This window comes from Spea bombifrons, chromosome 5 (genome assembly GCF_027358695.1).
Source record: "Spea bombifrons isolate aSpeBom1 chromosome 5, aSpeBom1.2.pri, whole genome shotgun sequence".
NCBI classification, from domain to species: Eukaryota; Metazoa; Chordata; class Amphibia; order Anura; family Pelobatidae; genus Spea; species Spea bombifrons.
Window position 1 is genome coordinate 103,535,646 of NC_071091.1, and position 22,527 is coordinate 103,558,172.

The window sequence follows — 22,527 nt, forward strand, 5'->3', positions numbered from 1 at the left end:
TAAAATACTTTTTTAACAGGGCTGGTCGTATCATAAAGATCAACTAAGCAACTGCCTAGGGGCTGAGCCGATAGGGGCTGTCGCCATGAGAATCTTTCCCCTGTTAGCGGACCCTGGAGAATGCAGAACAGAGGGTGTGGTAAACATAGGTATCAGAAACCCTAAGGGCCAGCCCTGGGCCTTAAATACAAATATCATTAAGTGCAACAGATAAGTTTCTGCTTAGGGTTAGCTGCCTATTTACCTTCAGGGCCACACTCCGTGTATCACCATGACATTATTACAGGTAGAAGCGAAGCAGGAATCGTCTGGAAACATACACCCCGTTACACGCTATATGAAGAGTGCACCAACTTACCTTGAAGAATGTGACAGTCGTTCAAACTTATTCAGGCTCTTTTCTCCCGTGTCGTTGCCTGGTGATCAGAAAGCAAAAAAAAGAAAGCTAATTATTGAAATGCCGGCTCACGAGCGGTCTGTAAACCCCCTCCATTCCAGGCAGACCACCAACGTTCTAGTGACAGTGAAAGGAGGAACATCTAGGCACCAATGGGTTAAAATGAATACATTGGTACAAAGAAGAAAAAAAAAGAAGCAAAAAGACAGCAGCGGGAAAAAAAGGTAATCTCAGTTCCTGATTTTTACATGTTTCTCAAATGGATGACTATAATGCGAAAAAGATTAAAAAAAAAATGCAATAGATTGGGCACGGGTGTAATTTCTTTCTGTGCTTTATATGTGTATATATACGGTACATATATTATATACATATATATTATATACACATTATATACACACTACCGTTTGGGGTCACTCAGCTGTTTTCATGGAAAACAAGGACATTTCTGGCTGTAACATAAGGTTTTTCTGACCATCAACGGACACATTGGGCCATTGGAACACAGGAGTGATGGGAGTGATAAAGGGCCATTGGAACACAGGAGTGATGGGAGTGATAAAGGGCCGTTGGAACACAGGAGTGATGGGAGTGATAAAGGGCAATTACATAGTAACATAGTTCATAAGGTTGAAAAAAGACCAAAGTCCATCAAGTTCAACCTATATGTATCCTAATTGGAACACAGGAGTGATGGGAGTGATAAAGGAGTGATGGGAGTGATAAAGGGCCTCTGTACGCCTATGAAAAGATTCCATTAAAAATCAGCTGTTTTCGGATTTCTGATACGTTTCATGTTATTTTAATGGAGAAAATCTGCTTTTGTTTCAAACACAATGAAATTTCCAAGTGACCCCAAACTTTTGACCAGTATTGTGTACCTATAAACAATATTTCCAACTTCAAGCCTGCTAGCTAGCAGATAATGAGCAACTCACGCCGGCTCGGTATTCCTAGTACCAAGCTACAGCAGCCGTGGCCCTCGGTAATAAACCGACTGCCCCGGTAATAAACCCACTGCCCCGGTAATAAACCCACTGCCCCGTTTCCATGTGTTTTGGATAATCAGGCATGACGAAGGTGATGACACAAGCACAGAGACGGAAGGACAGACATGTATAGGAGCGACAGAGAACGGCGTCTCTCCTAATCCGATCTTTAAAGGGAACTCTGAATGAAAGTGTCTTCTAGGAGCGCAGAAGAAAAATAGTAAAAATACGTACATTTTACCAACCTCTATTAACAAATTTAGGAGAAAAAAGAATAGTTTATCTCAAAATTATAGAAATATTCCCAGCGTATTGTCTATGTGAGAGGTCGGATATCTGATATCCAAATTGGGCAGTCACGAGAACACGAAAACAAGAAAAGTTGGCTCTCTGTAACCAAACGTGGCGAATCGCAATGTTTTTTATCCGTTCCTCATCCATCGGCTCGGACAGAAAGAATACCGCGCAGCATGAAGTAAAAGAGGAGAAGTCACCCCAGATCGTGGCCGGAAAGGGACAGCGAGGTACGTAGAGAATAGAAGGGGGAAAACACAGAGCAGAGTCACAGATTCACACCTCGGCAGGAGAGCGGATCCACCGCGTTTCAAAAACTCACCCCAAGAAACCGAGCCCTTACTGTGGGGGCCGTGCGGCAGCGGGCTTGGTGGGTCGGAGAGGGTTCGTTTGTGTCCGGGGGGAGGGGGAGGTGGTTTCTTCTTGGATAATGTGGAGTTGCCACTAGGGGATTGGGTGCTTATAGGGAGGGTTGTTGGAGGGCCGCTCGGAACTAGAAAAGCATACAAAACATCTTACTGATGCAGGGTGAGCAGCACATCACGCCTACCAACATTTCCCAACGCATTTCACTTTCTGTCTTGGGTGGGCAACAGAATGGCGCCAGACCTAAAGTTTAAAGGGAAGCTCGTAACACCCAGGCGGTCGCGTAGAAGGGCTCCGGGCTTCAACGATTCATGATGAAACCACATCACTGCTTCGGGCTCTTTTTGGTTAATTAGTAGAGTTATTATTATTTATTGTTTTATATAGCGCCATCAAATTCCATAGCGCTGTACAATGTGTGGACGGCACATAACAAGTAGTATATAACATAACCATTTGACTTACAGAGACAACAGGTGACGAGTTGCGGGTTAACGACTCGTCAATGAGAGAGGAGCCTCCGCAGAGTGTTTCCCATGGAAATATTCAACACAGATTATGGAGGCCATAATCTTTATGAGACTCTTTTGCTCAGGAGCAGATGGCTTCCCTGTTCAGATAGGGACCAAGTTCCTCTTAAAGCCATTAGAAAAGAACGACAAAGCTTTTAACTATTTTAGGGCGAGGGGAGAAAGACTTTTTGTCATTTGGTGACTTGCTTTGAAAACATAAAATCTCTTCCAGCTTGTGACAACGCAGAGCATCGCCCTAAATTCGTGTTTGAAAATACGTTAATAATTTTAACCCCTTAGGGACAATGGGCAGTCCCTAAACCCATTGAAAACAATGCCTTTTGAGCCTGTACATGTACGGGCTTTGTCATTAAGGGGTTAACGATACATTCAGAAATTAGTATTTTCGCTAGTACTTTTATGTGGATTTCTGCACAACGGAATCTCAAAGGGAGAAGCCTAACAGGTTTAGAACACTAAATGGGGGTCTCATAAAACATAGTAAAACATTAAAGCATGAATAAATGTATCTAGAAATTAACGTGATTGGCATTATACCCATTTAAGCACATTTTGTTTTCTTTGTATATAGTGTTGGATTAATGTTTTGAAATAATCAGAATGAAGAAGTAATTGATAAATACATATAGCAGGAACACGCACCTTTGCCTGCATTTCTCGGGGGCAGCGGAGGGGCATCTGTTATGGGAGACGTAGGGGAGTCCGTGCTCGTGGACATGAAGATCTGGTTGGAGAAGGCTCCGTAAGACAGCCGCTGCTTGTCCCGCGGGGTACTGAAACCGGGCAGCGAGAGTTTGTCTTGAGGAGAGATGCTGGACGAGTGGCAAAAGCTCTGGGGTCTTGGAGAACGTTCCTTCTTAATGGGGCTCGGCTTTGTTGTTTGAAAAAATAAAGACAGAAAAGCTGAGGTCAAGGACTGCGACGACTTACATTTACACAAGAAGATTCCTATGTCAAATAATAAAATAACGACAGTCCAGTAACGGACCTTTACGTCCATTGCTTTTTCCCCGAAACCACCTTTATTTCACAAATTAAAGAGAAACCCACCAACCTTATCGTCTAAATCATCGTCGCTCTCATCGATCTCTTCTTGCCGTAGATTCCAGTCGTACTCCACGTGGACGTGAGGATTCAGTTTTCCGGCCAAGGCCTGTGAAAGCTACAATCACACAAGAGTTACCACTGGGGTGCAACAAGGCCCCCACGGCCCCTTAACTACCCCTCTGTGACGATGCTTTACCGGCACAATACAATAACAGACGAGTGAGCGGGACTACATCTAGACATTTAAATCCAAACGATCACTTTAAGAACACTTAAAATATGCTAGCATTTTTTATTGCATATCGAAGCTACAATGTAAATACTGCGCTGGAAATGTTAAAGTACAAATAAAGCATTTACTCACCAGTTCGTCACACTGGGCAGCTTTTAATTTCTTTGCAATGTCAACCGCGGTCTCGCCAAGCTGGTTCACTGTTTAAAAAGAATAAAGTCATTAAATCAGAAGTTACCAGCATCGCAAGTGTTAAAATCTGATGTTAGATCTCATGTATTAAACGTGTTGGAGACACCGCCACGGTCTGACCGACGCACACCTTTCATTATATGACGCCGAAGTGAAACAGGAATGAATGAATGAATGAATGATTATTTTAAGGAAGCACCACGATGCTTCTCCCAAAACACGGCACGCGAGTGTCCTGGGGGGTCCGTCACTTGCTTTTAGGTTCTTTGACCGAAATATGTTAGTAAAAAAACATTATTTTAAAGTACTGGATTCCCCATAAACCAAGGCAAGTAGGGCCAGGATAATTATTTTTTGAAGGGTGCCGAGCCTTACCGATATCCATAGTTGGCTTTCCCTTTAGGAGCAGCTTCAGGACCTCGGGCTTGTTATAGATGCAGCAGTAGTGGAGGGCCGTGTTGCCTTTTCCCGTCTGCTTATCTACGTTTCCACTGTCACGAAAAAAAAAAAATAAAGCCGATTAACAACACGGCGCGCCGAACGGGAGCCGGCAATTCACGGGACATCTCAGACCGATATTCTCTGTATACGCAATCTATTATTCACAAAGTGAGCAAGAGTACATTTATTTTGGCCAAATACAGAGAACGTCTGCCGTATTCCTAATCCGATCAGCCATTAAAGGAAGCTTTTTCAGTTTCTATGGAAACAGCCTAATAGTGCCTGCTTTTGTGTCACGTGACATTTTAGTGTTTTCTGACAAACAGAAAGAAAATTGCTACATTTATAGGTACAAAAGTGTTGAAGTCAGTGACTTGATTTCAGTTAATAGTAATAATAATGCTAATAATTAAAATGCTAATAATAATAATGATAATTCCTAACAGCCCACCAGTTTTGTACCAGGAAGTCAACAAGGGGAAGGCATGCGGGGTCGGCAGTGCGGACGGCGAAGTGAAGGGCCGTTTCGCCGGGTTCCTGTAAAACACAAAATAACAATAAAGCTACAATTAGAGGCAGAATCACAACAGCGCAAACCCCAAAGCTAGATATTTTAAAATTGGCGCAATTATTAACATAAGAGACAAAGAAATCAACCCAAAACTCTACAACGGGTCTCAGGGTCCTAAGTACTTAAATGAACAACTATCATGCATATTATGCGTCAGTCCTGATATATTATCATGTATGTGTCACTTCTCATGCAAATTCACATACCGTAAGGCCATGCTCTCTGCTCTACGAAACGTATGGCCTTTAGAATGCATTCAGTACGGAAGATGCATGGCAATAATATTATAACTGCGGACACCATTATTTTCATTATTTTGCCTAAAGTCCTTTTTCAGCATATTTCAGGACAAAGCTACGAGACTGCAATTAAAGACCATAGTATTCCAGAGAGGGCTTTACATCGTAGGAGAGTCTCGGTGAGTTACCTGTCCGGATTCCGCCAGTGGTTCGCTTATCTCTACTCCTTCTGCGTAGGCTCGGATTAGTGAGAGTACGTCTCTGGACTTTACCGCCTCCAGCAGCTCGCTCAGTTTTTCTGCCCCCGAAGCACACGACTTCCGGGAGAACTTGTGCTCCACGTACTTAGCGGTGATATACTCCTTCCGCGCGGTCCTGCACAAGATCAGAACAGTATTATAGTATTATAATATATAGTATTATTTCTATAATATATATTATTTATATCATATATAGTATTATTTATTTAATATATAGTATTATTTCTATAATATATAGTATTATTTCTATAATATATAGTATTATTTATATAATATATAATATTATTTATATAATATATATTATTTATATAATATATAGTATTATTTATATAATATTATTTATATGATATATAGTATTATTTATATAATATATAATATTATTCATATGATATATAGTATTATTTATATAATATATAGTATTATTTATATAATATATATTATTCATATGATATATAGTATTATTTATATAATATATATTATTTATATGATATATAGTATTATTTATATAATACATAGTATTATAATCTATAGTATTATGCTTCTGGAATATTATGGAGCAGCACGTGTTAGTCCTGGTGCTCCAGGCGTATCGGTGTATCCGTTACCGGTACCAAAAGGTAACTTGCGACAGAACCAGAACCTGGCAGCCGTTCACAACATTTCAGCCCATCTCGTTTGCCTATTTTTTTTTCTTTGGTTTATTTGGCTCTTTGCACTTATTGCTCCTGTAGGAGATGGGTGGTAGGAGTGGCGTGTATGTATCTATCTATACTATAACAAACCCAAATGAATACAAAGCAAAGAAGCAATTAATTTAAACATATATAAATATATATATATATATATATATATACACATAAAATATACCCCTAATTCCCAAAGTGGCATTTCTTTTGTTACGGTTTCTTGGGGCTCCAGATATTTTTTTCTCTCTTATTAATGATGGGATGGGGATCCCTGGTCTACTACGACTTCCCCCCTCGAACGCAAAGAGCTGGATCCGCGGCCCTGTTTGTCGGACCCACCTGTGCTCCAGACGTACGAGACGTCCACGTTCCTGTGTGAACAGGAGGAAGGAACGTTCCATAAACACGGAGCGTTATCCATCACATATACACGGCGCCGTTACTTACATGTCACTGGAAGGGCTGGGTTTTGGTGACGGACTCGGTAAATTCCCTTCCATTATTTCATTGAAGCTATTGTTTCCTACGTTCTTGGCCAGCTGCAAAAAAACAGAAACATCGCTCGCTTGTTTTTTGTTTCGTTGAAAATGTAAATTTCTACGAGGTCTTCGCCAACACAGGACTCAAAAAAACCCCTAAAACTTCTACTTCTTTTTATTAAAGGATTTCGTTTTAAGATTTATTTTCCCCCTTTTTATTTTGCGCATTGTCGCATAGTCTTGGCACCAAAAATGATCAGAACGTCCAACAAAAGCTGATAAAAGGGAAGTTGGGTGAAGAAACGACACAAAAACACGGAGAATCGTGGCCCTCAACTCCACGCAGACCTGAGCATTACTCATTTCTGGTTCTGCCCCGATATCTTGATGGGTTCTAGTCATTGTGCAGGTCATTCCAGAGCATTCAGTTAATTGCCCCCCTCCGTTCTGCTATAGACTTGCTTGTGTGTTTTGGATTATTGCACTTCATGAGACCGGATCATCCTTGGTTCCTTTAATTATGGCAGGTCTTTCCGGTCCTGAAGCAGCACAAACCCCCCGGCCCAGGACACGGCCACCGCCACGTCTGATTACAGGCATGAAACGCAATGTACATCTCTTGAGGAGCATCCAGGTGCTTTTTGGCAAACTCTGGATGAGCGTCCGTGTTCTTAGAGCAGTGGTTTCCGCCTCGATATTCTGCCATGAATTCCGTGTTGGCTTTCAGTTGGTCTTTCTGACGGTGGAGTCACAAGCTTACGATGGGGGCTCCTTGGTGGTTTAGCATCTCCCCCAAACCATCCCCATTTGGCCAGTATGGCTCAGACTCCAAGAACTCCAAGTATTTCCCGGCTGATACGCGGCGGCTGTTTTCTGGGGGTGTTCAGGAATATCTTTTCGTTGTGGCTTGATGTGGCTCTAGAACCTTGTGCTCTGATAACCATAATCTAATGGCAAGAGCCAACATTAGTGCGATTTATGTCGGGCAGGGCTCGGCCTGAATCAGGTCCTTATACCGAGAGGTTAATAGGGGGGCAACAGCCTCTCCACATCTAAAGACTACATGTGTGATCGCCCAGCTTTGGGGTAGGTTGTTCTTCCCCACTTCTTTATATATTAATACAAAACACAAAGCGATCCGACCAAAAGCAATGTGGAACAATGCGGGAAACCGGACGGGGCAAGTACCCTTTCCACGTAATATGTGTATGCTTTTTTAATACAAAAACCCTCTGTTCTGATAATTTAGCGGTTCAGCTTGGTTGTGGGGACGTGTTTGTTGAATACACGCAATGTTTTCATGAAGTCCAGAACGCCGTGATTATTATTTTTGTTGTTTGGATAGAAGCGTTAAACACCAACTTATTACAGCAACACCTGAGCTTTAAGGCACACATTTCATTGTGTTAGGGAAGAATAATGCACTCACCAAGAGTTCAGACGTCCCTAATTTATCCAATTCCAGAGACTGGATCCTAGAAATGTGAACCCCCATCTCCCGATGTATTCCCGAACACTCTATACAGGTTAATATCCCAAGGTTTGTCGAGAGCCATGTTGGGTCTGGGGGAAAGAAATAGGAATCATATACATTCAGCGACATTTACAAGCATTGTGTCCCTAATTAGAATCCAGCCAGCAGGGGGCAGCATTGAGCTACACGCTTAGCCTATCTGCAGGAGCCTAGAACTCGCGATGACCTCATATTTACATATTATATGCATTTTCTCATTAAACCAGGGACGCGTGTAGTGTATACAGCGAGGGGGGGGCGTGCCGCTACACGGAAATCCGCAATATAATAGCTGATGGGGCAGAGGCTTCCTTTTGGCCTTTTCCTGACCCGAGAACGTTTCTCTGAAACAAACAGGAAAAAAAGAAATAGACACGAAGAGTCTGCGGCCGTCCCGACTGTCCGGAGACACCCGGAGAATGTTTTAGAGGAAGGGGGCGCTACATATCTACATCGAACACAATGTCATAGAATTCACTTAGCGTCTTTAGATCTGAATACTTTCGATAAATTGAAAATATTTAAAGGTAGACTTCAACCCCACACTGATAGCGACAAAGTGTCCCGCTTTTACCGAGACAGCCCTAAAAGTCAGAAGTCCTTGGCAATTTGTCGGGAGGAAACGTACCCGGCGATCCGCAGTCGCAGCAAACATCATTTCCGGGAGTTTTCTGAACCTCGTCGATGATGGCTTTGGTCAGGTCCTGCAGGCTACTCTCGCCGGTGCTTTGCTCTCCCCGGAAGGCCATGTTGAGCGCTTCTTCTTTGCTGTTTGTTAACACAGATATCCACCTGTTTGAGAAAAGCAGAGGTTTCCAAGGGTTAAAGTGACAATTTTGGGTCCTTTTCATCGAATTGTTCCCTGAAATAAAGGCGACGTGGCAGGACTGCACCTTTAGAAACTGCCTTGGGGGGGGGGGTGTAAAGGTTTTGTGTTCTACCGAGTTTAGGATGATAGAGAAAAGTTCTTACGCTATATACTCCTGTTCATCCTCCGCCTGGAAGTGATACGTCCGGTTGTCTGTTAGAAGAGAAGAAAGCAGAGCGCCGTTACAAAAGCTTCCATCCTAATTTGCAATTTAAAGCTCATTTTGTGCGCAGTGATGTCATTTATACCGGAATACGGCTGGAAATATCTATAGGAGATTATGTGTTCATACAGATAAATATTGTGTAAAAAAAAATAATTGAGGATGAGGCTATAAAATGACATCGACGGTAACTAACTGGCTACTAGATAGTAAGCTCCTTTGAGCCGGGCCTTTAAACCTGTCGTTTGTTATGTGATGTGCAAACGTGACGGATCAGAAATCACTATCGCTGCTGCTTCACGTTTCCTCTATACAGAGTTGTTTAGGTTGACTTTTCCTTCCTGAATATTTGGCGTAAGCGGGATGTTTATAAGAGTTATATTGCTGTGATTTATAGCGAGGGGGGGGCACTTTCACATACAAGTCAATCCAACGTATGGGGGGGGCGAACGAAACGTTTGGAGCGGCCGTGCTGTACGAGAGTTTCCCGGACACTTTACCGACAATAAAGAAGCACAAAAACAACTGGAAACGGAGGAAATAACGCAAAAGGAGAACGTACGCGAGATGAGATCGAAGCTTTTCTTTTCGTCCGCGTTGGGTTTCACTTGGCAGGTAAGCAGGTTGAGTTTCGCAGGCGGCCTGTTAGACTGGAGAGATGAGAGGACGTTAGGCACCATTTAACTAAATACAGACACATACGGCGCACCTGGCGGTAGCTTTTTACGCTACGGCCCTCAGCCGGCGTGAAATGCCCCCCGAGCCGCGTGGGATTCCCGTGACGTGAAGCGCAGGGAACCTTAGTTTTATCGCGAGGGAGAAAACGCCATACGAGAGTCGATCCCTGCCTATTTTTAGGGGTTTATCCGCTGAATCCGATGTTTACAGGCGAGTCGTGGCTTCAACTCACCAACTTCACTCTGTATTACGAAGGGTTAAGCCTGGTAATTTAGTTCTGGTTAAAGGGCTGGCCCTGAGTAATGCATAGTGCAATCAGGGAGACTCAATCCAATGAAACCATACATTAGACAGGGCCAGCTCAGTATTTCTTTTTTAAAGGGTCCAAAGCCCCCCAACAGAAAGAAATCCCGCGAGCCCATAAAGACATGGTGCCCCAATGGACTTACAGTGGAAATGCTAGGCAGCACACTGTTTTGGTGACCTTTTTAATTCAAACCCCGGTGGTAGCCTCAGCTATGATTAAAGCCATAAGGATTTGAACCTGCGTGCCGTCGGCGGTCTCAGGACACATAGCGGCCGTACATCCCGCTCCATGCTGACCATCTAGACGGTCACTAGTATTGGAGATGCCTCCAGTGTCAGGGGCCACAGATAAAACTTTGGACCAGTCCCATGTGTATAAACAATAACAGCAACCCGGACGCTACGACTGCTGCGACCGGCACCTGCCAAAAGCCTTGACGCCGGCGACGACGACGACTACGATGCCCAGCACGCTTGCTATGTTTACGGGAGTGGGAGTCCACAGCAGACGCGACCCCAGGGGTCTGCCATCTCTGGTGGGACGAGACATGGGATGGATCTCCTTAAGGACACGCGGGGGGATAGCAGCTGTTCGGACAGACCTCGCTCCCTCGTCTGAGCGCTCGATCGCTGTCAGTCGTAACGGCGTCCCTGTCTGCCAACTCGCGGCAGCTGCTGATCTAATCTAGCAGGAATATTGTGCTTTGTTGAGTAAATACGCTTTCATTGGCTGCGTGTCATCCGTTCCAACGAGCAGATTCCCCGTACTGTCCCCCCTTTATGCCGTAAAGAAAATGATCCGGTCTGACATTCGCCCCGTAGGAGCCCAACAGAAAATGCTCTCGGAGCGATGGCTTTTCATCCAAGGAGGAATGCTGTAAATATATTGAGCAGGAAGAATGGGGAGCGCGGACTTACTGTCGCGTGAGAGATGGTGAGTATCCCGTTCTTCACCATGCATTTCCTTCTCTGCCAGACCTTCCGCAGCCTGAAACCAAAGAACAGAACAACACCGTCATCCTCATCCGTGTGATCAGCGGACATTGCCGGGAAAAGACAGGGTTAAAATGACAATGACTATTTCAACACCGAGGATGAGAAACGCCAAATACGCAGCAAAGTGTGGCTTTTTCATCATTACGGCAATCTATCACATACCTGGTAGACAGAAAAAAATCTTTTCATCCTCTTTTAATGAATATATAATTATATAAAAGAGATGCAGCCCCGTAAAATGTTTAGTTATAGCAGTCATAAAAATCTTACTGATACACACGACCGTTCAGAAGTTTGGGGTCACTGAGAAATGTCATTGTTTTTCAAAGAATCGAATCTCTTCATAGGCGTACAGAGGCCTTTATCACCCCCATCACTCCTGTGTTCCAATGGCCCTTTATCACTTCCATCACTCCTGTGTTCCAATGGCCCTATATCACTCCCATCACTCCCATCACTCCTGTGTTCCAATGGCCCTTTATCACTCCCATCACTCCTGTGTTCCAATGGCCCTTTAACACTCCCATCACTCCTGTGTTCCAATATCCCTTTATCACTCCCATCACTCCTGTGTTCCAATGGCCCTTTATCACTCCCATCACTCCTGTGTTCCAATGGCCCTTGCAATTATGTTACAGCCAGAAAAAGTCACCCCCAAAGCCGGATAACTAGAAACCGCATGGCCCTAGTGAAAAAATTTCGATCCAGGTCGGAAGGGCCCTTTCGTGATACAAGAGGTTGCACCGGGCCCCCTAGAGGAACAGGCCCTGTCGCACCTGCAACCCCTGTAGTTACGCCGGTGCCCAAACCTTTGAACAGTGGTGTAATTATACAGTTTACAGGGCTCACTGGGGCTGGCCCTTCATGATGTATAGTAACTGAAATGTTCAACTCTCCTGCAAACTCCCTTTAGAGAAAACCCCAGCAATGCTTGGAGAATACAGACTCTGCACGGCTGGAGCGGCGGTTCACAGGAGAACCCCGGACCGTGTATGACGTAAGACGTTCCCCCGGGGCGGCGATTAGAGTATAGGGGCTAGAACACCCCGCGGCACATACCCATCGCTCTTTTTCAGGAGGTAGCCTTTCTTCTCGCTGCCGTACTCCTTGTTCCCCTGCAGCTGGTGCATGCTGTATCCTCCTTGCTTGCTCTGGGAATCCTGGAGACATTAGAATCAGACGTTAATCACGGCCAAGCATCTCGTAGGAGCTCGCGGTAACGGCTGGCGGCAGGGATTGCTTCAGCTCGGCGAACGTGCGCGGCTTTAACTCCGGCAGGAGGAACCTCGCCATTTACCGAGGGGTTCCGCATAACGTATTTACTAAACCAAGAGGGACTAAAACTACATAAGAAACGCCCGGGTAAGAGAGTAAAGGAAGCTCTTCTCAGTGCCGGGAAAGTTCCCTAATTCCTAAAGCCATAAGCGAACACGTAACAATCCCGGCTGAGAGTCATGGGAGTTGTCAAGCGACTGCTGCACTGGGACACCCCCTACTGTCTAGCCCTGAATCTGGATGTGAGCGACCTTTTTCTATTTTAATAGTGTATGGCGGCAGCTAGCGCTCGGTGGTGATGGCGTCTCGTTTGGCGTGACCGCCGTCGTGTCAGTGTATGGAGAGGTCGGTGTGGGGGGAGGGGACACGGATAATGGGAATCACAGTCATCAGCGAGAAACATGGATAGCGTAAACTTACTCTCCTAGACTTCGTTCAGGGAAGGCAAAAAAACACAAGGAGAGAAAAGCAGAACATAAATTAACACAATCGCAAAGACTCTTATAGAAGCGTACAGCGGCGCACACTACGGGCACAAGCGGGCTGGCGGGGGGCTCTCCTCTGAGCCACCATGAAAACGCTTTAATTACATAGTGCCATCATACTCCGCAGCGCTGTACACCGGGTATACAGGACATAACAAGCAGTGCATCACATAGCAACTTGGACTTACAGAAACAAAAGGTGAGGAGGAGCTTACAATCTAGATGGCGGCGGGGGGGGGTACGTTACACATATTGTAGGCATTTATACAGACGTTTTTAAATCCTTTTATAAATAATAGAAAAAAAACTTTTCAGTTTTTACGGAAACAACCAATTCTAAAGAAAAAGAAAAAGCTTGTGATCAGCGAGCAGAGAAGCCGTCGTGTATCTGTGACACAGTGACGCCCAACGCACCTAAAGGGTTAACTACGCAGCCGGTTAACGGTGACTTTCATCCGAACCGCGAGATAACACGTAAAGGGTTAAACACGGCAAAGCTATAAATCGCACGGCGAGTAACGAAACGCCTTTAAATGACAGTAAATTACTCGGAAAACTTATTATATTCTTTAACTTTTTCCATCTTTAAAGGGATTTGATATTTAGTGGGAAAACGCAAGAGGTTAATCCACACGCATCGTCCTAACAGCTACACGGGACGTTATTCTGTGAGCCTTACTCCTCGCATAGTAACAAAAGCGAAATCTTATTGTTATAGCGACCAAAATAAATAAAATTCTTTAAAAAAAATAAGCTTTTAGGTTTTAATGGACAAGAAGCTGCATCGTCAGGCAGTATTCCACGGAAGGAATTCTCAGAAGCTTTACAAGAAAGAACAAGCAGCGCGCTTAAAAGTAAAAAAAATATATATACATTTTTTGAATTATTTAGCTGAAATTCCAACTTGTTTGAACAAATTCATGAAAAATGCTACTATGACCTTATTCTGAAATCGAACTTTCTATCTTTACGTTTACGGCTGCGTGGAGGTGGAAAGGACGACGGGCATTTGGACACATATGGATTTTATTAAATGCCATAACATACCATTACATTTAGGCCCCAAGGCCATGTTGCCCCCTATACATAATGGACTATAGGTGTCGTCAGCGGGTACCTGGTAGTGATTGGGTCAGGGAGACTCCAACCCTTTAAGAACAATAATGGGGGGCTCCTGCACCCCAGCGCTGCCAACACACACCCCAAAAACAAAAGTTTGGGGTCATTTAGAAATGTTATTGTTTTTGAAAGAAAAACAAATTTAGTCCATGAAATGGATGAGAAACCCAGCACAGACGGGGTTAATGTTGTAAATGACTATTCTAGCTGGAAACGGCTGATTTTTAATGGGATCTCTATTTCAATCACCCCCATGACCACAAGCTGTGAAGAGGTCAGCGCTGGTATAAAGCAATGCACCCAATTCTCCTTTAGTAATTTTTTTGAGGACCGCACACTGATGTGCTTTACGAGTAATTTTATTTTATTTTTTTTACATTTTTTTCATAGATGCCTAGTTTGAGGAGTGTTTTGTCTTAGTGGAACAGCGAGCTTAAAATGTTCTGTACACTGAACAGTATGGTGAATATTATAAGCTTGATAATAATAATAATAATGACCCCCCCCAGCACCCCGCTATATAGGATGATAGGCACACACTGAGCGGCCAGGGTGGCACAACACTGGCTGCCAGGAACCACGTGTAACTACACTGGCTACCAGCATGGTACAGCACTGACAACTCCAAGGTGTGATTGTGCGCTAAACTACCCCATAGGAAGCTTACGGCCCCCAAATACTCTGTGCATTACATGTTACATCCACAAAGACCTTTTACTTGTTTTAAAGACGCTGTTCCATTTACTTGGCCGCAACTAACACTCCTAGGGGGAATGCATTAGAAACACGCATCGCATGGTACTGCGGAACGCCCAAACCCTTACATAGAAACATCAAAGATTGAATCTGACGGGAGATCAGACGCACCCGGCCCCGTCTAGTCTGCCATTTTTCCTGCAGTAAAGACTCAGACCTTAATCAGTCATTGGCCTCGCCTGTCCCGCGCATGTTTAAATCCCCTCACTGTATTAACCGTTAATATAGTGACGTCCTAGTGTGGATACAAGTGTCTAGTGGTTCCTCGGGGGAGTGGCAAAGGAAATTGTAAATATATCTGCCCTTAATACGAAGAACAGCGTAGATCCAATTGTTAGGAGTCTGTCAATGGGGTCATCGGACCATCATGACAGCCCACGACTCCCTAAGCATTTCAATTACGTGACTAACGCTCACACGGGATACTTGGCGGTGATAACCGTGCGCGGCCGGCATAATACACTAATATCACCAAGCTGAACCGTGCTGGGTCTGCGGCACCCGTGAACCCCTCATTATTAAACCCCCAGATACAGCGAGAGGCGGCGATCACTCAGTGACCATCTGAGCCGACAGCTCGCGGATCCTGACCCAACAGTATTGGGGGCTCGGGCCCAATCTATGAAAAAGATCCGGAAGTAAATGTTCTGTTAGCCGCGTCCTGAAATACCACCTACCTCTTTCTGATCCAGCTGGAGAGAAGACTTGATGAGATCCCGCAGAGCCGTCAGCTGCTTCTTCTCTTCGTCTTGTGTTTGCTTTATCTGGAGGTTCACAGAGGTTTATTTTATAAATATATATTATGTGCCATCATATGCCCTCACTTTACAGAGACGCTTTTCACTTTCAGTCTTTCAAATATGGGAGGCATGAAACAGATTTAGATACAGGTGTTACTGCTAGGGTGGGCAGTGCAGCAATCAAACAGTTAAAATAAAACCACTGCTATGCAGGCAAATGCCATATATATATATATATATATATATATATATATATACACACACACACACACGCACACACACACACACGCACACACACACACACACACATAATATTTATGTCCATTAGCTCACTGGTACTTTGCAACCTGCATTACCAATTACTAGTTTACACAGGAGTAACAGACAATTAACCCTTTCTATCGCTCGCTCATTAAATTAATAAAAAAACATTTTCAGGGGGTTGAGAATTGTAGAGCTACTACAAAAGACGAGAAAGATTCCAAAAAAAAAAAATAAAAAAAAAATGGCGGCTTACATTGTAAAGGTCCGCGGCCAGCTTCTCGATGTACTGCTTGAGCTTATCAGCTGTTTTCAAGCCGTCCTGGAAGAAACTGGAATGCAAAATGACCTTAAAGGACCGTGTATAAAATATATATATATATACACAACAGAAACAAAACACACCAAAGAAAACATGTTCAGCAATCTGCAGCAGCCGTCGCGTGCGGGGGGGGGGCATGTTTTCCCGGGGCTGGGGATGATAAATGGCGATCATAGATATTCCATCTGCTGCTGAATATGTAACCGCCAGCAGCACATAAACCTAAAGACTGGATAAAAACGACATCTACGACTGACGTCCTCGCTCGCCCTCAAAGAGATCGGCGTCCAAAGACATTCTCCTTCACGCCGTCCGACGCTGGACTTGCTACATTGTAGGGGTTCCATATTAATATGAAAGACCACGTTTCCCATCGATAAACCCAGCATGTATTTTTAACATATTTTGGGGATAAAAATTGTTAAAGCCAATGTGGTCAGCACGGGCCCCACTCGTACGAGTTAATTAATATAACCAATAAATATAACAATAACACAATAAAAAATGGGAAGGCGAAGATGGGGTGTATATATATATATATATATATATATGTCTATATCTATATATATATGAGGTTACCCAGTGCTGAACATCGTATCAGTTCATGTGTGTGTGTATATATATATATATATATATATATATACACATATATATATATATATATATACACAGAAATCATACATTAATTGGAAAAGCGTTACATTAAAAAGACCAAAAAAAGGACTTCTAATGGCACGTTGTGGAGCGCTGTGGCGTTATTACACTTCCCGGTTTATTTCATAATATAAATAGTATCCAGGATCGATGGTAACTGTGTATGAAAACAGCTCTGAAAAGAGAAGCGCGCAGCAGGAATTATGATTTTTAATAAAGCGTATTTGGAAGAGGACGCTTTTTACCCGAGGGCTCGGAAAAGTTTCGTCGGCCGATCTGGCAGCGGAAGAAAAAAAAATGCTTTCCGTGGAAGTCAGAAATATAACCAGGAATCTCACGGAATATTGAAACGGTTGTCACAGCGACAGATTTTATAAGTATTCGAGGGAATGTCCGTTACAGATCCATCTAGTCGCCCGTTTTTTCCTGCTATAAAGACTCAGACCTTAATCAGTCGTCGGTCTCGTCTTGGGTTCAGGAGCTGTATGCCTGTCCCATGCATGTTTAAATCCCCTCGCTGTATTAACCTCTACCACTTCTGCTGGGAGGCTGTTCCATCTGTCTACCACCCTCTCAGCTTCATAAAGCAGCCTATATTACCTTGCAAGAATGCTATGTGGCTACGATCAGCTGGTATAAAATGCACACGGCAATAATAACATGGAAAGAGCACTTACTTGCACTGAGCGTGATAATACTTTATAAGATTTTGGAGGAGGTCTACGCCTTTTTTCGTCTTGATTTCATTAACTTTAATGAGATACTGCCAAAAAGAAATGGAAAGAAGAAGAAGCGTTGGTTTGTTGGTAATTATACAGTGTACGGGGTTTAGCGTTAATTGAATTTCCATGCGGATAGTTATTGTGCTAACGACAGGCAGGGGCACCGATATGGAAATAATAGGATGATCCGTGAATAGTTTATGTTACGGGGAGACGGCCTCTAATCTGATTTATAAAGCTTATTATTAAAGCTGCTAAAAATATGGATCCATAAAGCAGCCAAAAGAGTCTCGAGTGTCCTTATCTTTAAAGAAATTGATTTGAAAAGGGGTGCTATATGATGTCATAGTTATGAGATCATAAGCCTGTGAGCCAGACCCTCGTTACCGAATGTATCGGTTTGTCTTGGCCTGTCGGTTCTAGTTCTGTCAGACCCTTTGAACGCAGGGACTGTAAGAAGCGCTGCGGGAACTGTTGGCGCTGTATAAATAATAATAATGATAATAACAAGGCTCTTTGTGTAATGATTATAGAGAGCGATGTTCTGTATACAGCCCCCCCGGCTCGAAAATCACCGCTACTGAAAATGTGGTATTCCATGCCGTTATTATTGGGGGCGGCACAGAACATTGTGCAGCATGGAAGGGGTTAAGTCGACGTATGAGTGTGTGTCATTATTTTTACACACAACGTGCGCAGCTACTCACTTCACACATCTGCAGCTGGAACAGCCGGCGCTCTTTCTCCATCTCCTCCGCGATCTCCGCGCCCGTGATCTCCGTGCGGATCATCCCATGTTGCTTGGCGTGCTCTCGCTTTTCTTTCTCGATTTTTGTACTGAATAGGATAAAAAAGATAAATTGCTCATTTCCATCCAAAGCGAGAAAAAGCTGCATCGCGCAATCGTCACAAACGCCACCTCCCGGGACCCGCCGCAAGAACACAAAACAATCAATGATCTAAAGCAACGACTTACCGGACGGGGTTAAACTTAACTTGGAAATACACTACATCAATTTTGTCTCATTATTATTATTATTATTATTTTTTCAGAAACACTTAACTGTCATATGAAACAGAAGCCAGGCACGGATAGGCTGTTGCCATATAAACTCGAGAAGCTCCTTAAAAGTTTATGTTTTTATTTGATTAAACCTTTTAGAAGAAATAATGGAACGGCACCTTTAACAGGGTTAAGATCATTAAAGGGGATCAATGGCGCCCCTCTCCGCGCATGCCCATACACATGAACATATGAGGCAACACGAGACTTTTGATCTATACATTGTGCTAAAAACGTGGGTCTGGGGATTGGAAATGATGCAAATTGCGTACGATTTAGAATTTATAGCAGTTTTGGCATTAATGAGGCTTACAATTTGGTCTCGTAATCCTTCCAGGCTTTGTCAAACGGCTTCTTCAGGTCCTGCAGAAAGAAGCGACACGGAATGAATGCGGAAGCCGATCCTTTACAGACATTTATCCATTCCCGGGGTCTATCGGGAACTACCCCAAAACGCTCTTTCACTTACCCCTTTCACTCCTTTCAGATCCCCTTTCAGAAGAGAATCCAGGGTAAAGATGACATTGTGGCTTAAACCCTGAAGCTGTCGGGGAGGAAGAAAAACAAAATCAACATAGAAAGAACATGAACGTACGTGGCCTGGGGGCTCCAGAACCCAGTGGGTTAAATCCGCCCCTTACAATCCGTACGCTTTCTCTTCCACCCATGGAAGGACCCTAGTCCGGGGAGCTTGCACTCAAATACAACGCAGCGAGACGGCTTATTACTATGGTTACTGTACTGTGTTAAATAAGCGCGGGCGGCAGAGAATTCCTGCGATCTCGGGTTTTTGGGTGACTTACCAGGTTTTTCAGTAACGTCGACAGCTCCTTGGTGAGAGTGGAAAACTTCACGAAAGCCGTGCCCAGGTCCGGGTTGTCGCGGCTGAGGAAATTGCTCCCGAATTTATCTAGCGCATGGGCGTAGTTCTCCTCGTTCTGCACGTGATCTGGAAAACAGAAAATAACGCCTCGCGCGTTATTATTCGACCCCAAAGAAACCACAAACAGATCCGTTCTAAATGGGAACGCGGACGTCTCTAAAACGGGGTCATTTGTGTCATTTAATCGTCAAAAGAGACACGTAGTCAAGGTAATTAACATGTACCGGCGTGTGGTCATGTGACTGGCTTCGGTGTGTCTTCAGCCAATTACAAGGCAGCTTAAAACGTAATCACGTTTATGGATGAAAACATAGAAACGGGAAGAAAGTATTGGCCCCCGCGTCTGCTCAAGAAGGGGCCACTTTTGGCCAGTATTATATACATATTATATATATATACAAGTCTCTTGGGGGGGCCTTAAAGTTCAACCCCATGTGTCCCAGATTGCCCCCGTCCACACTTTTTCAGGGAATGTTTTACCCTCACGTGACTAAAAGGACACCAAGTTTGTTGCCATAGCAACCGAAAACATCTTCCTAACTGCCTCTGCATTGTTTCTTTGCGATGAAACCGTCAGATGAATCGATAAAGGGACAGATCTGCGCGTGTTCGCGAGCACAAAGGCTTCGTTAAACGAACGGCGGGCCCGTATGGGCTCCCGACGGTAAAACGCATCGTAACGTAAAGGCATCTACGGGAAGACGTGGAGTAAATGCACCCGTTCCTCCTCCTCCATCTCTGGTCTGATTTAAATGATGAATAAAGGCAGAAATGTCCTGAAAATTATTATTATTGCATTTTATTTATTAACCGTCATGATGCTCTATGCACGTGCCCAAGAACCTAGCGTGACGGCGTGGAACCTCATGGAGGACGTAGCCCCCCGGCGGCTCCCGGCCGTTCTCCCTCCCCACGCCGGGGGTCCTGCGCGATAACGTCATCTGGTGAAGAAGCCGTGTGAACGGAAACCTTGTGTTTACAATGAGGGATCGTGCAGGGATCAGACATTGTGGCACGACTCGCCACCCCCAAAAAATACTCCGCAACCACATTGTGCAACTTTTTTTTCCATTTTTTAATACATTATTCATACTAAATGTTGGATTATACGTCTAAAAGTGGAACCGGAAGAAAGCTCTATTTGTCCTTCAAATTAAAATGGGGGGGGGGTAACAAGAAATCCGAGTCTCTGGTCCTGGGTGATGCCTTCTATTGGGGCGATATAAGAGGCTTTAGAGGTCTCGGGGGTCCCTCGGATTAATGATTAGAAGTTATGGAGAGTCACACTTTTCAGTGATAAATTATTTTTAGATCAGTTTGCGCATCATTTTCACAGCTAATAGTCCCGTATTACCTACAATTCCCCCGTCAGAAACCTAAAACCGAGCTTCGGAGAGCGATGGCGAGAGCCAATCATACTCTGATTAGAGTGGCGGATGCACAAGCAGTCCGTGTGGGCCAGATACCATCCATACGCTCAAATAAGGGCTACGGAACGACCGCCAGCAACGCACCCAGAGAGGTACATCGTGCCGCCAGCAACGCACCCAGAGAGGGACATCGTGCCGCTAGCTATGATGATAGCGGGAATGCCCATCGCGCTCGTACCAGGAGTCGAGGAGGAAGATTTGATGGCGAACGCCAAGATGTTTATGGAAGAAGAACAGACACGGAAAGCCTTCGGCTAGCGGGTCATCGGCAGTACTTCCTGATCGGATGAACACGCCAAGTCACGTGTTTCTGTTTATATATATACAATAAATGTTTAAATTAATGTTGTTATTAGTGGGGAATTCTACCGGCTCCCCTATTCCTCCCCGCTGTAACGGGAGCCCGGCAGGCCAGAGGGCCCTCGCCGGCACAGTTATACACTTCTCTAGGGAAAAAGGTCTCCCAAAGAACCACCAGTCACGGCACGACACAGCAGTCTCTTTACTGGGACCGGGCACGGTTTACACTTTATCAGGGGAAGGGGAAGGCACAGCAGGAAACAGGAACAGATTAACACACAACGGACACAACGGAAACAACACAACGGACACAACGGAGCATCCGGACAATCTTCATGCCGCTGTTTGGCCGCCAAGATAATTCCCGGCGCTTTTTCCGCCAACACTCCCGCGCGGCTTCGGATTTTTTGCGCAGATGATGTGTTACGGCAGAGAAATCCAGTCAGACGTGTAACGGCCGCGTCTCCCCATCACGGGAATACCCCGCGTGTGGAGGCTTCTTTGGTTTTCTGATACTGTGCCAATTTAAAATACCCCCCTTTTCCAGAGTTTTCTGTCATGAGGGGGGCAGCCTTTGTACAGATGGGGAAAGAGAAGACCCCACGCCATCTTGTGGTTTGGGAGTCTGGGCAGTCTTTCCCCTCATAGAAACGAGACGGCGTGTCCCCGGTACACTTTCTGGAAGCTCATAGAATCTCACCCCGTGCCCGGAGCGCTTTGGGGGGACGTCCGGTCTGAAACGCAGTCTGCCATTGAACAAAAGAACGGATCCGGCGATGCAGACATTATATAAACGATCAAAATGTGGGTGACCGCTGGGGGGGGGGGGCATTGTCATTAAAATGGAGATATTTGAGCTCCAGTACCTGAACCTTTTTTTTCCCTTTTTTTCTTTTACAAAGCCCATCATTAGGGTTATAGCCCCCTTCAAAAGGGTCAGTGGGGTGCCAGGCGTGATGTGTTAACCCTTACTCAGCCGCCAGGCACTGGGCAGCATAAATGTTAGTTTGAAATGGCAGTTGGGGAGAAAAAAAAAAGAAAAAAAAACAGTGTCAGATATCGGCTCACTATGCGAATCCGTAAGCGTGGCTTCGTCAGACCCAGAACATCATAGGCTTCCTCAGCACTAAAAACGTGCCATTTTATCAAACTTAGCCTCCATGGCCTACTCCGACCCCAATTCTCTCTAATTAGCGGCCAACCCAAAACCTAAACATCCAAAATCAGCTAAAATCTATTAAAATTAATACTGTCCCCATTTCCCACT

The 22,527-nt window shown here is 44.5% G+C and overlaps 1 protein-coding gene across 1 annotated transcript in view; it reads right to left on the minus strand.

Moving 5' to 3' along the window:
* ASAP1 (ArfGAP with SH3 domain, ankyrin repeat and PH domain 1) overlaps nt 1-22,527 on the minus strand; it is a 71,991-nt gene that overhangs the window by 3,381 nt on the left and 46,083 nt on the right. The window contains exons 5-26 of the mRNA XM_053466714.1: nt 19,451-19,596; nt 19,117-19,191; nt 18,961-19,010; nt 18,292-18,421; nt 17,540-17,625; nt 16,143-16,218; nt 15,563-15,649; nt 12,310-12,410; nt 11,173-11,242; nt 9,833-9,920; nt 9,212-9,260; nt 8,868-9,031; nt 8,156-8,289; nt 6,695-6,786; nt 5,490-5,676; nt 4,943-5,028; nt 4,426-4,541; nt 3,991-4,058; nt 3,634-3,741; nt 3,222-3,450; nt 2,003-2,173; nt 359-416 (exon numbers count right to left, since the gene is read on the minus strand). Coding sequence (XP_053322689.1) covers nt 359-416; nt 2,003-2,173; nt 3,222-3,450; nt 3,634-3,741; nt 3,991-4,058; nt 4,426-4,541; nt 4,943-5,028; nt 5,490-5,676; nt 6,695-6,786; nt 8,156-8,289; nt 8,868-9,031; nt 9,212-9,260; nt 9,833-9,920; nt 11,173-11,242; nt 12,310-12,410; nt 15,563-15,649; nt 16,143-16,218; nt 17,540-17,625; nt 18,292-18,421; nt 18,961-19,010; nt 19,117-19,191; nt 19,451-19,596 — 2,371 coding nt within the window. The remainder of the gene's footprint in view (nt 1-358; nt 417-2,002; nt 2,174-3,221; nt 3,451-3,633; nt 3,742-3,990; nt 4,059-4,425; nt 4,542-4,942; nt 5,029-5,489; nt 5,677-6,694; nt 6,787-8,155; nt 8,290-8,867; nt 9,032-9,211; nt 9,261-9,832; nt 9,921-11,172; nt 11,243-12,309; nt 12,411-15,562; nt 15,650-16,142; nt 16,219-17,539; nt 17,626-18,291; nt 18,422-18,960; nt 19,011-19,116; nt 19,192-19,450; nt 19,597-22,527) is intronic.